The sequence below is a fragment of the Daldinia childiae genome, assembly GCF_008694065.1.
Source record: "Daldinia childiae strain JS-1345 chromosome Unknown Scaffold13, whole genome shotgun sequence".
Taxonomy (NCBI): Eukaryota; Fungi; Ascomycota; class Sordariomycetes; order Xylariales; family Hypoxylaceae; genus Daldinia; species Daldinia childiae.
The window spans coordinates 562,462-577,147 of record NW_022984654.1 but is presented as its reverse complement, the minus strand read 5'-3'; the positions used below and the strand labels follow the sequence as shown (position 1 = coordinate 577,147).

The 14,686-nt window shown below is 39.3% G+C and overlaps 2 protein-coding genes across 2 annotated transcripts; one reads left to right on the top strand and one right to left on the bottom strand.

Moving 5' to 3' along the window:
* Positions 1–1,071: 1,071 nt before the first annotated feature.
* On the bottom strand, positions 1,072–8,416 carry GL218_08586 (uncharacterized protein; the record flags this gene model as incomplete). Its single annotated transcript, XM_033585390.1, has 5 exons — positions 1,072–1,115; positions 1,172–1,832; positions 1,883–2,289; positions 7,147–7,224; positions 7,339–8,416. The coding sequence occupies 5 exons, from the start codon at positions 8,414–8,416 to the stop codon at positions 1,072–1,074; spliced, it is 2,268 nt and encodes a 755-aa protein (XP_033440563.1).
* Positions 8,417–12,637: 4,221 nt separating this feature from the next.
* GL218_08585 (HET-domain-containing protein) lies at positions 12,638–13,060 on the top strand (the record flags this gene model as incomplete). The annotated part of the gene is made up of 1 exon (XM_033585389.1): positions 12,638–13,060. One exon carries the CDS (start codon positions 12,638–12,640, stop codon positions 13,058–13,060), a length of 423 nt encoding a protein of 140 aa, XP_033440560.1.
* Between the last annotated feature and the right edge of the window lie 1,626 nt (positions 13,061–14,686).

The window sequence follows — 14,686 nt, the reverse complement described above, 5'->3', positions numbered from 1 at the left end:
TTGAAATAATCTTTACTGATATTGATATTCGAATTACTTGCTGAGTTGGGTTTATTCGTGACTGTTAGAATTAACGCAATGAAGAAAAAATTCGACGTCATATACTTGATTAGGTGCTTTTTATATGACGGGAGGAGTGGGACAAGAAGTTGGTTGATGCTACTCCGCAAGCCAATCCATAGGACTACCCATAGGAAAATGAAGGCGACTATCTTGTAGAGGACGAAGGGATCAGGTGTGGACACCATTTTGGTATACGATTCTGTTTCAACGGGCTTCACCTCTGGATGTGATCGGTTTAATTCCGCTTCTCCTGTTTTCTGCCTCTTAAGGCTGATCCCTAATATAGAGAGAAATGACCTCCTAGCGAGTCTGTTCTTCTCTAATCTCATTTCAATAGCTTTTCGACAATCATCGACGTGGTCGATATGGTGCAACAGTTCTCGTTCTACATCTACGTCTTTTATATCGCCCATCACTCCGTAGTGGAGAACTGAGACATTCCTAGCTAGAATGGCTGTGGTGATTCCACACCAGTATGCCTGTTCTGCCGTTGAAACGCTAGGTCGCTCCCTAATCCATCTGTGCACTGAAGGATGCATACAATATCGATTCTCCCCCTCTTCTATCATAATAAGTGATCTCTGAAGAAGGACATTTATCGCTCGGTCGAGACGGACTCGTAGTTTCTCTTCAAACTCATCTTCGTTGAGGCGTTCATCATTTCTTAGAACAAGAGGAAGGGGCGACGAAGCCGACGGAGAAACCGAGTCAATAAAATGGCCCAGTCGAGTAGTAACATATTCTCGGAAGCACCCCAACAAATTCCGGTTACGTTCTTCTGCTGTGTTCGTTTCCAAACTTTTTACGGGATATTTAAAGGCCGCATTAGGTAGAAATTCGAGATAGATATGCCCAAAATGCATATAAGATAATATGTTGAGGATTTCAACTGCATCCTTAGAGCTTTGTTGCTTATCATCTTCCAACGACAAATAGAGTATTTCGAATGGGGTAATAATACTAGTATATTCATCCCCTAGATGAAGAGATCTCACAAGCTCATGATGTTCACGGAGTTTCCTCCGGTGAGAAATGATCAAACTTGAATGACGCTTATGGAAGGTTAAGTAGTCGGTCAAAGAGCAGATGCCATGCTTAACTGCATTACCAGCGGCGACCAAGGCTAATGGGGAGGAATCCACAGCTTTAGCTATCCCTCTTGCTGACTTCTTGTCGTTAATACTCCATGGGGTTGGAAACGCGGCTGCCTTGAGGACGAGGTGAATGGCTTCCTCCTCTGCCATGCGCCGAACCCCCATGTACTTCTTACCGGCAGTGCCGTAGCGATTATACCTAGGGCTGCGGGAAGTTAATAGAATACACCCATTACGGCCAGCAGGAAGTATATCTTCCAAGTTAATCCCAAAGGGATCAACATCGTCGATTATCAGTAGCCATGGCATGTTCTGTAGGGCCAACCACTTCTTAGCAGAGTCTTCGTTAGGCTCAATCCCTACGGTCCTGGCAATGTCCGAGTAGCCCCCAGACACACGCTTCCGAGAACTACCATCAATCAAGAAAACGCCCCAGAACAGTTGTCGGAAGTCTTCTGCATATTTTAACGCTAGCTCGGTCTTCCCCGAACCTCCCATGCCGAAGAGTACGAATCTCTTTTGGCTAAAACATGACTTATCCTCGAATGCGGCTTTAATCATAACATCTTCTTCTCGTCTTGTGTAAATGCTTGAAGGGCGCCTTGGTATAATGAAATGCTTGTGAATAGTAGGCGTTTCGAGGGCGCTTTCTGCAATAATCATAGCCCTTCGAAGCTGGGTTTGGTAGTCAGTTACGTGCTTCTATTAGAAAGTCCATAACATACCTCGGCTCTATCATCGTCAAAGTCGAGATGGGAAATTTCCGTTTTGGTCAAAGAGATACGATCATGGAGTCTCTCTATAATAGCGAGCGTCTCGTGTGGTGTCGCGTTCTCATTTGTTGTCATCGCATACGGCAAAATGTCTATAACAGAGCAATAAATGCAGATCGCCTCCATCCAAAGCCGTAGCTCTTTGCACCTTTTGGCGAGCCCACTCTCTTCGTCGATATGTTCTAAGGCTAGAGCAAGTTCTCGATTCTTTTTGAGAAGTTTCAATCGCAGTGCGGACTCTCGGATAAGCATACCGCAAGCATAATAGACCTTAGACAATCGATCTGCAATCTCTTGCGGGGGGTTAATATCATTTTTCGCCGGGGTTTTGAGTGAATAAGCGATGTTGAAGATATCATCTAGTAGTAGTTCTAGCGCATATAGAGATTCCGATACAGATTCCAGAGAATTGAGTCCTGTCAGGGAATCCCTGAGTCGTGTCACACGGTTTCTTAAATCTGTAGTGTCGAGCTTTTTATAAAATGAGCAGCTCGTCAGGTCTAAGCCGGCCATTCTTAAGTTTACTTGGTGATGGAGAGAATATGATAGCTAAGAAAACTAGAAAAATTATACACTTGGGGATAAAATTGGTATGAAATAAGCAAATGACCTTCGGCTTCAATTCATTTGGTAGCTTGGTTTTTGTAGCGGGCTATGTTAAGGTGGCTTTGCAGAGGTAAGCAGGCTGGGGCTGAGATGCAGTAGCAATGGCATACCTACCTATTCAATGTTCAATGTGCTCTTGTATAGGGTATAAACCCACTCTTGGAGATGAGAGTCGACTGAATCCTTCTTTTGTTCCATCTCATCGAGGCTTTTAACAAATTTGCCTAGCATATCTTTATATGTATCACGATAAATAATCTAGCTATCACGCGAAGAGTTGCAAAATCATTGCCTGCCCCTCAAGATCAGCACAGGCCAATACTAAGTATCTATCACAATGAGTTGTTAGGTTAGGTTAGGTTAGGTCAGGTTACCCAACCCACTCTTCATCAGATCTTTATAAAACTTAATGTAATATTATCGCCTAAGTCAAAGGATTAATCGATCGCAAACTTGAGTGAATTATGTTAGCGGTATCCCGATTCCCGAGCATGAGAATGTTTGCACTTTATTCTGGATACCCTAAGCCGTGCATCGTTTGCTCTGTCGATCCCCCAGAAGATTTGTGGTGCCTTCGGTGGATATTCGTCGCATTTTGTATGCACGTCGGCATCGTGACATCAGGATATCAGATGCAACTGCTTTTCTTGTGATGTTACTTAGACGGTTAGTTCTCTTGAGAACTAATATAAATAGCAGCTTCCCTGACAAGGTTATTGATTTTACTCTTACTTATTTCTACTCTACTTATTTCTACTCTACGAAGAAATTCTACGACAAGGTTGCCCCACAACGAATCTAACTTCTCCCAATTCACGATCAACAACAACACATCGTCAAGTTAATATCAATTCCACCACCACACTACGTGAAGAGAAGGCTACCTAAGGTATTCGACCATAACCTACACAATGCGTTTGTCAACAACTTTCAATTTGGCTGCTATAGCCGTTCCCGCCTTTCTCCAATCAGTATCAGGATGGTCCTTCACTATGTATGATACTGAGGACTGTAGCAATTCGACAAACTCGGACGCGGTCGCAGATAGAGTTGAACGACAAGGCGATGTCGATTGCGACAAAGTCCTAAATGCGGACCGGCATAAATCGGTTATAGGTGGAGTTCCGGCCGGAAGCGAATGCCGCATTTCATTCTATCCCGACCAGGATTGCGGAGGTAGAGTCGCGTTTAGCTTGACACAATATACTACGTCTTGTCTCTCCATTGAGGACTTTATTGCACCACTGGCATATTATAGCGCTACGGACTGTACATCATAAACCAGTTTGAGTATGAAGAAAATATGGGGAAATTGAAGAAGTAGGAGGAAAGATAATATGGAGGATAGAAATTATCTGATACGAAGGTTGAGAGAACAGCATTAGAAACGGTAACTAAAGTCGTGTATTTCGTACCTATCCTTACCTTACCTATTAGGTATCTGACAATGTATTCCGTATTTCGAATTGCAATCACCATAACAATTGTGTACCTTGTAATCCCTTGTAATCGGTCACCCCACTGCAAAATAGGGGTTATCCTTGTAGAGACTAAGACCCCTGCTCACATCGCGCTTAAACGCGACTTGTTTTCTTAAGGTACAAAAATAACCCATCTTCATAAACCTTTGAATCCATAACTGTATTACTCTTGTTAGAGGCTATACACGGGTTGTGTTTTCTCAGTTATGCCTCTACCCAATAGCAATGCCGATTCATGGCTTGACCGCAGAGCGCGAGAGATAGCCCAAGAAGTGCGAATACCACTTATTACACCCCCTTATTAGGCAATACCTAGGCTAACTGTACATTTATAGGGCGAAGTCAAAAATAAATTAGTTTTGAAGCTCAAGGAGTATGGCATACTCTCCGATGCCCAGATGGAGGCATTTAAACGCGATGTAGTCATGTACTACCAAGAGCATGACAATATGAAACAACAAGAACCATTGCAAAATACTCAGTCTCACCAACTTGAGATAGAGAAAACGTTTAATAACTTGTCCTTATACCATTTCATTCCCGCCATCTTGGATTACTTTAAATCCCACATTTCCAACAACCGTTGTATCCAAGTTTTTGAGGATGTCGTTTCAGTCCTTCCAAATGATCAAGAAGACCCGCCCGAAAGCAGACGTAACCCTCGCGAAAAGCCCGGGACGCCATTCTCCATATCCAAAGCGGTAAAGCTTCACTTGTACTTCACTCTAGACATAGATTCTTAGTTCTAATATCATATCAGAAACCCGAGTCTGTCATGTCTAATGCCCAGTTAATCGACGCTCTTGTAGTAGCAGCTGGTATGGAACCACGGGATGCGATCTCGATTCGTGGCCAGATTGTATGGTGTGATTCAATGAGTGGCTCAACCTCAGGGATGTTGCAATTCGGCAATGGACTTGTCAGTAGCGGCCGGCTCGGTCGCAATCATATGCTTGCAGATGTTCCCAACCAGTACGTCAGGGATCGTCTAATGGATTACATTATTACCCAGCTTGAGGAAGACCAGCGAGAGTGCGCAAAAAAAGCCGTATTCGCGGACCTTAGCGCCACTGAAATCGAACAATACTCTGCTTTAATTGAGAAAAAGATGGAGGAAAATATGCCCAAAACTCGAGATGAGATGATTGCGCGAATAGCCGGGAAGAAGCCGCTGAGAACCAAAAGTGAGATAGGACGCGTACTGGATCAAGCTGATGCCATGGACCAAATTGAGAAAGATATTTACCTGACTCCTCAGCCCGGATTTGCAATCCGGTATTACGGCCGCCTAGGGCCGCTCACTCGCTCGGTAGTCCAGCCGGGTGTCAAGGTGTTGACTCGGGAAGAATCAGAATTAAACGTAGGTACAGATATCGACAAGGACTGCGATCAGATCCGGGCCATGATCGCGTGTTTCGTAGACGGGAAGCGGTGGACTGCAGATCAATTCCGCTCAGCGCTGGGGACTTTCTCGCGCCCACAGCTAACGGCATTTCTAACTAAGAGAGGTCCTAAGCAAGGGGATAATGATCCTATTTTTCACCTTGCATGGGAATTCTTCAAGAAGCGCGAGATTCTGGGTCTGCCTTTGACGGAAGTGCCAGAAGAAGACACCGTTATCCTCCAAGAACACGATAGCAATCGTACAAATAAGCGGCAAATCACTGACGATGAAGGGAGTAGTTCTAAGAGGATACGTACGAGCAGAATATAACCAGATAAGGTAGAAGGACCACGGAAAACCTGAAGTATGTCGTCCGTCAATGTAAACTATTGATATATAGGGTATTCAATGTAGAATAGGAAGAAGGCGGCTGCAAAGCTAATATCATATCATGGAATAGTGTTCCTTTGGTAACCTCCGGGGCCTTAGATTTTGTCTAGAAAAAGGTGGGCCATGGAGATTCAGGGGCAGATGTATTAGAATTGGGTATATAAGAAGCGCATGGTGTCCTTGGAAGAGGATAGAAGGGCGGGTGTTAATGGTTCGGTTAGTCTCTCCTGGCACTTTATATTAATCCAATAAAAGGTTCTGCCTAGCAAATTTAAATCGACTCTGTATCATCGGCCTCCAAGTCAACAGCAAACTGGCATACCTCTAACGTCTTTTGGAACGGATTCATATCATCAACACATAGCAATCAAGTCACATTATATTCTATGACATGATGAACAATTTCCCCCTTTCGATCACACTACTCCCTATAGATAATTGTAAATTATAACAATTAAGAATTAAGTTTCTAGTTCGTGACTAGTTATCATGTAACACAGGCAAGCGGAAAACATACCTAAGGGAGGGACGTCATTTTGCCCGCAGATACTTCAGACCTTTTTTCTTTCATTGTTTACCTACAAGGTACATACATACATGCAGTAGCTCATAGTTTCTTTATCTAGGAAACAGTTTTCTTGGCAGCTCGACTATCCCTTTAGAGATAATTAAGAAGAAAGAAATTGTCACTAAATACTAATCGTGTATCTAACACAATGGCCTTCATGCTTACTAGTTCAATATGTATGTTTCCAATTAGTTATAAAGATGCTTGCTTAGCTTGTTCCTATACATAGCTGGCCTTCGGCCCCTTTTGGTGCTGCTCTTTTTCTCTCTTGATAAGATTATATAAGATGAATCTTTCAGAAACTAATGCTACCAAGATGTTATTGAGAGCCTACCATCCTCTCATAGATCAGTACAGCAGTTATCAATGGCCTAGTCACAGTTATTAACGGTCTCTAATTTAGTGTTAAACTAATTTTATTAAGGTATTCTATATTTATAAAGGTAACGAAGCTCGCACCCTATCTTCGTATTGTTCTTAAATTACGCAAAGACTACCTATTAGGGAGCTAGTGATAATTTATGGACAAACTTAGCTAAGAGAACTTGTCTCTACAACCATGTTTCATTCGGCCTTACCAAGCTTTAAATATTAGGAAGTGTTACTTAACGATAGAATTGCATCCTTCCTCTATAGGCCACATCATATCTTGATGTATTAACATTATTCCTTGCTGGATTGTTCTGTTGGCCTTGTTCTGGTTGAGATGAAGATGAAGATGGGTTAGTCAGCCAAGATACAAACCTCCTCCAGGGAGACGGAGATACGGTTGGCGCTTTAAACGTACCGAGGCCTTCATCAGTAATTTCAATCCCTCGCTGTTTAGCTATCTGTCTCTGGATAACCCTCGCCTCATCGACTAGGCCTAGTTCAAATAGTAGATCAAAAACGTCATACCAGGTTGGGTGTTTCTCAGCTTGTACAAAATCCGTAATCATGATCCACAGAGCACTAATGTCAATTTCACACGCGAACTCACATAAGCGCACAGCTACTCGCGCGTGAGCGACAACCTCATCGGCATTAACTGTACCTGTAGCTTGCCGGAATTCAATAGTCCGCTTGGGCTGCGCTTGAAGAAAGGGTCCGGCTCCGTATATATGTACCGCCCCGTACGCACCAACGTCGTAAGCCGCGAAGTTGTACGCGCAACGGCGCCAAGTCTTGTGCTGCATCAATACGGATATTACTGGTCCGCTTAGGGCAGACAGGAGCTCCCGAACGCCAGATATGATATCTAAAGATTTACCTACCTGTCGCTCTGGTAGATATCCTCCCTCTGCTGCCCATTCAATTTCACCTGAAGCAAAGTAATTCTTGTCAAACTTGTAGCCTTCGAGAGTACCTCGTTTAAAGATAGGGATAAATCCAGGACGTTTTGTTTCAGGTTCAGGTCTTGATTCAGGGGGACTGGGTACCGAGTCCTTCTCATAATGTCCTTCGTCAAGGTTACCTACTCGAAGGTGTCTACCCGCCTGTGCCGGTGATACGCCGTGTGCTAAGGCGCTGTAGTGCCGATTACTTGGGCAAAAATTCTTTTCTGATTCCCGGCGATGAGGAGGGTGCATCTGAGTTAGGATTGGATCAGCAGCGTAAAGGAAAGCAGCAATCCGGCGCAGATGATGGATTGGTATCCACTCCTTGCCTCGTCCATAATGGATATGCAAGCCGGCGGTCTCTGGTGCAAATACCCAGAAATTGTTGTAAATTGCTGTTAGGACACGATGAACCTCGGCGAAGGACTTTTCCGTGGCGAAGAGCGCTGGCGATGTAATTTCTAGGTCTTGCCAATCATACGCAGACATATCGCGTTCAAGGCCATAGTCTAAAACGCTCAGATCTCTCCCAACACCCCAACCCATATATCGCCTCAAATGACTTCCCTCTGCGTCGGTCGATTCTTCAGGTCTGGTGATAACGCGGTCCCCCTCATGTCCCTGTAGAGCAATACGAATGACTTCTTCTACTTGTCTTTGAACAACTTCTGTGGTTGTCTGCCCAGGCTCAGGGATGATTGGCTTACCCTTGGATAACTGAAACATTCGCGGTGTAGCCATTATTGGGCCTGTCCTTCTAATACCTATCAGAAGCTCGACTTCGACCCCAAAACTACTTTTAATATCGTTTGACATTTTGTAAACTACCTACGCTACGTGGTTAGATCTCAGTGGTGCAAGTTGGTTAATGTGATATATGAATTCAAAGTAGACGTCACTATTGTAGTTCTACGTTTAGGTACACAACAATTTGAAGTCATCTTTTCCAGGGGAGAGCCATCTATTATAAAGTCTCCTATCACATAGGCTAAATAATGAGTTGTTCGTAACATCCGTATTTGTTCAAGAAACACTGCTTTGTTCTTGATCGTGATTTTCTCTTAACACCTACTCTCTACATACAGAAAATGAATTTTTAACTGTTGGCGTACATTTATTTTAAACTGTGGTATTGTTACGGTGGCAAGAAAGCATCTGTGAAATTTAAAAGAGGGTACAACAAGATGTTGAACTACTACAGCATGAACGTTAGATCATTACTATGATAATGATACCTAAATGAACTATACAGGGAGAAGAGCGTAAAAAATACTCTTCATCTTATCAGTTCTTATAGAAACTCTGAGTAATTAGTAAAAAGCACTAGACTAATTGGCTGGGTTTATTAAACTAATATATTAACGCCTGCTTCAATCTTAAGTTAAAGGGCTTACGTTTATCATATAAATCCTTATATTATCTAGATATAAGCTCTTTGTTTGGGGTATATGCCCAATTTTTCTGGCATTCTTAGGTATCTTTATTATTCTTATAACATCAACATAATTCATTAAATCAAAACACCCTTACTAAGGCCACCTTAATAAAAGCTACCTTAAATTTTTAAACCTTTAAAATAAATATACCTATTTTAAATTAATAATATTTAATTAAATTAAATTTAATTAATTTATAATTTATTACGTTTTAATAATAATATAATCTTTTATTATAAATTTAATTAATAAAGTTTTATTTTTAAAATTAACGTTAAAATTATTAACTATAACCGTACCATTTAATTTTTAAACTTTTAATTATTCCTTTTTTTTTATAATAACCTTAATATTTATAAATGTTAAATTAAGGTTTAATAATATTTTATACTATTTTTACAGTTTTATTTAAACTAATATCTTTTTTAAATAATTAGTATAAACTTTTGTTATTGTTAATTTTATAATAATACTATTAAAAATCTTACTAATTTTTTTAAATAAAAACTTTATTGTAAATTTAAAAAATGTTATATTAATTTTGGTTAATTTTTTTACTAAAATATTAAGATTTTATAAATTTAAAAACGTTTTTAAAAATATTAAGGCTATTTTTTTAATAAAATTAAACCTTTTAAAATTAATAATTAAATTTGTAATTATTAAAATAATAACTTAAGTTTTTTAAACTATAAATTAATAATTTAAAACTTTATTATAATTTTTAAAATAAATTTCTGTAACTTTTTAATTAGTTAATATATTATTTTTAATTAAACGTTTTTTTTGTACTATTTAATAAGCCGTAATAAATTTCTTTTTACTAAAAATAAAAATATAATATAATTAATATATTTTAATAAATTTTTAATAATAACCTTATTTTATTAATAAAAATATACCTATGTTAATAACCTATAAAATATAAGATAAATATATTAAAATAAAAATAATATAAATTTTATTTATAAAATATTTTTAAAAGAATTTTATTGTAATATAATTATTATAACCGTTAAAAATTAATAAACGCTATTACCGAAGATTTAAAAATTTTATTTTTTATAAAAAAACCTTATAAAACTATTTTAAAATAATATTATTATTAATTTAACTGTTAAAAAATATAATAAAATATTAGCTTTTAAATTTAACGTTATTTTTATTAAAAAACTACTATTATTATATATATTTACCTACATATATAATAAAAAAATTTAAAAATTTACCGTTATTATTAATATATTTAATAATTAATATTTAAATTTTATTATTATAATTTTTAACAATAATATATTTTTTATAAACTTTTTTAATAACTATCCTATTATTTCCAACCTTTTCTATTATTCTTATTTTATTTATATTATAAGTATATATAATAAAAATATTAATAATATAAAAGATTTTAAATTAATTAAAAAATATATTAATATTATTAATTATAACGCTATTAACGCATTTATAATTAATTAAATAAACTTTAACCAATTTAATATTAAAATAATAAATTAAAAATCGTATATATTAATATTTATTAAAAATATTAAACCGGTAATTATAAATTAATAACTTTTTTATAATATTTTTAAATTAATATAAAAATAATGTATAGCTAATATAGTTTAATGTAATAATTTATTAAGCTAATTTTTTTTTTAATATTTTAATAATTTTTAATATTTTTTTAAATACTTTTTTCGTAATTTATAACCTAATATTTGATTTATAAAATAATATTTTAAAATAAAATAATTTTTAAATATTTATTATAAAAATATACTTTTAAAAACGTCGTTTATTATTATAACATAACGCAATTAAGCTAAAAAAATAAACATTTTAAAATCTTTAAAAAATAAAGAATTAAATAATATATTTTATTTTTTAATAGACTAAATATTGGTAAAATTATATAATAATTTATATATAAACTTTATTATAAACGTGTTGTAATTTTGAAATGGCTCCCATTAGGGTGGCCCTAATAAAGGTGTTTTGACTTATAACGCAAAACGTTACATATAAAGACATTATCTTATACTAATCATAACTAAACAATCGCCTAACAAAGAACCACGTGCAATCAATAATGAAGAATAAAGGGAGAGTTAAATGAAACAAAGAAGGAAGAAGTGCCCCTGCGATTCACCACCTTCTTCTATAGTTCCTAATGTGCCCTAGGTTTAATTTGAACATAGGTAGACTATGTACCCCTAATGCCATTCAATTAGCCTGCTATCTGGGGCCCACGTCAGACGAAGATCTTGGCGGTGTTCTCGTTCTCGGTGGCTATCTCTTCTCTTGGGAGCAGTAGTTGACCGCATCGCCGTGCAGTCGTGACAGTAATCCCCGAAGTATATCTGACGTCGCTGACAGCCGTGACACATATAAATTGGGGGTGCTGTTGTTCGCCCGTACGATTCGGGTGCATGGTGCGAGTTGTGTTTAGCTTTCGTATTTGTGGCAGACTTCGACGGTACGAACCGTAACGTTGATCCTGGTGCATTGTATATAATCGCATTGCTCTGCTTTAGCGATCTTTCGTGGATGGTCATCTTCCCTTCGTTTACTATGTATTGAGTCGGATACTCGCTGTGCCGTGTTTCCCGCGAGAAACGATTGGCTAGATCGCGGGCCTGGCTGGGGTTTTGATAGTAATCGTGATAATGAGGCATTGTGAGGCTGTGCTTTCCACGCTGGGAACTTCAGTTTATTCAAGGGTAAATTAATTGTATAAATGTCAAATTTTACGCTTGCCAACACGGAGGCTTTAATATAAATAACAAGGGAATTGGAAAGGAGGGAAAATCAATTGCACCAAAAATAAGGCTCTACTGTTAGTCTATATTTATAGGGCGAATATTCTGCTTGTTACATGTTGCCTGCCTTTCGTGACGTCGAGTAGACGACAGTTGTAAGCGTTAATATGCCTAAAAAATCCCCGACGCGGGGCGAAGCTGCGGACTATCAACTAACACAGCCCCCTTTAATTGGTGGAAGTTTGGGGAAGCAATCATTCTAGGCCCAAGCTTGGCGACAGAAGCCTAATGCGGGTTCCCAAAGATATAGTTGACTTGAGTCTAGTGCATAGTATATCCAGTCATCGGCGAGGCTCTCTACACTTACACAAACGAACACGTAGCACCGCACCTCAGCGAAGCATGACTGGACCGGGCGGTGCCGTCTGACAGTGAGATTTAGGACTTGCTTGTTGTTAGAATTGCGGCTGAAATCTTCAATCTTACCCACCTGTATAGAGATATTTCTAGAAACCCGGTGTAGATTTCAATGCAGCAGTCACATACCAAGGAAGAATGGTCGTTTATGGATTATGACCATAATAATATTGATCTTCATAGAGTAGATTTAGAGGGTAATAGAATGAGTCATTTAGGTGCAACATAATGAATCCTATAAAATTATTTGGCGAAGATAGGTAGCCAAGTAGGTGAAAATTATACCTCAATTAAAAATGTTTTAACCCGACACGATGCAGGTAAACTACTTGAAATAGATGTCTGTGATGCGGATACGTCTTTCTTCGGGGTGTACCACGACCCAAATGGATGAGATGGCGCAACCGGGCATTTTGGATAAAAACCTACCACAAACAATAGAGGACTCGGTATCGGTAACAGAGTCTCTGGGAATAAAGTATATCTGGGTAGATTCTTTATGCATCGTTCAAGACGACGATGAGGACAAGGCAATACAGATAGGCGCCATGGGCCAGATATATGGTTTCGCCTATTTCATAATCTTAGCTGCATCGTCATCAAGTGTCCATGGAGGTCTACCTGGTCTTCGCCCTGGAAGCCGTTCTCTAGAACAGGTGGAGTTAATGGTTCTGCTTGAGAGCACAGATAGAACCACCGGGCATGTGTTACCAGATCTATCCCTTATGACAATACTAGACCCTCTCGTCAATTCCAATGAGCACTTCTAAGAACGCACGCCCTGGAACAGCCGAGGTTGGACTATGCAAGAGCGCGTTCTATCTCGCCGCGTACTTGTTTTCATACAAGAGCAGGTATACTGGATATGCCGGGAGGCCATGTTCTGTGAAGAATCCTATTTCGAGAATAGTCTTCTCCTATTCCATAGATTCCACGCCAACGCCACCGAGCGGACTCTAGCAAACTCCTTTAGGAACTTCTATGAGCCTGAAGACGGCCAAGTACGCTTCTGGAAAATGTACCAGAATCTCGTAGCCAGCTATACCCGTCGGCACTTCACTAACGAAGGCAATATCTTTGATGGATTCCTTGCCATTCTTCAAGGGATGTCGGCTCTTTCGGATAAAGAGTTTTCGTGGGGTTTACCCAGATCCTGTTTTGAGTAGGGCCTGCTCTGGAACTCCTTTACCGACCCAAAGCGTAGAGAGGCTAACTCAACCCTTCCGATGACGTCCTTGCGTATTAAAGTTCCTTTCCCTAGTTGGTCGTAGATGGGCTGCATAGGCGAAGCATTCATCTGTATCGGGGACGACCGCTACGATATAGATCTGGGGTAAGCTTAACTCCTCGAAGGGTTGCAGTGAGATCCGTTAGCTTACATCGGTTGCCAGAGAAGTTCCCGAGGTACTATGTTTTGAGCATTATCATTCCCCTCTCCGTCTCGAATGCGTGAGAAAGGAGACAGTAAGGTATGGTTTAATAGCATCGCAGAATCGTGCAAGCTAGAAGGCCTCATTGCAGTCAACCCGTCACCCTATCCGATATTGCTACCCAAAATCCACAGCTTCTATCTGCAGGGCTTAGCAAGGTTCCGGAGACGCAGATGATATTCTTCTGGACAAGCTCTGCCTTTCTGACTCTGGCCCCTCTAGATGACGACGCAACCGATGCTTGAAAGCTATGGACTCGTATGGAAACGAAATCGGCTCTACAGGGAATCTAGAACCTAAGCCAAACGGAATTCAAGGGCGGCATGAATTCATTGTTATAGGTAGCCGACGAAACCAATTCTCAGATTCGATGCTGTTACTAATCCAGATAGAGTAGCGAAGGTACATTGCCTATCGTGTTAACAGTGGAGAGGTTAGAGAAGAAGCATGGGAGGGAGAAAATCACACTTGGAAACTGATTGCACTTTGGTAGTTGCATTCTTTTGTTTATATTAATACTGATGAATATGTGATATATAAAAGGATATCATATTGTTAAGATCCTTATATACCAGTTCCAATTAGGTAAAATGTAATATATGCACTTATGCATTATTATTGGTATACGTAAGTACCTAGGTACTCTTCCCCTTTAGCCAGAAAAATCATCAACAGGTACTTATTTTTCTTTTCGCTTCGGGCCGTAAATATGCAGAATTAAATCGGCATAAAACTCGGAAAGCTGCATGTTGGTTCTTGCTGAGCTCGGCATCCTGCATTTGGTGACCAAGGATGCGACCTGGGCCACACCACTGCTAAGCGCCTGGCGTGATGAAGACGATGGAATGATAGTCCTACCCTCATAATTCTGCTATGTTTCTGGTCTGTTTACCCCAGCGTATTGAGCTGGCAACCTATTTGCCATTCATTCAAATGCACCTCATAGATTGTGATACATATTCCGTA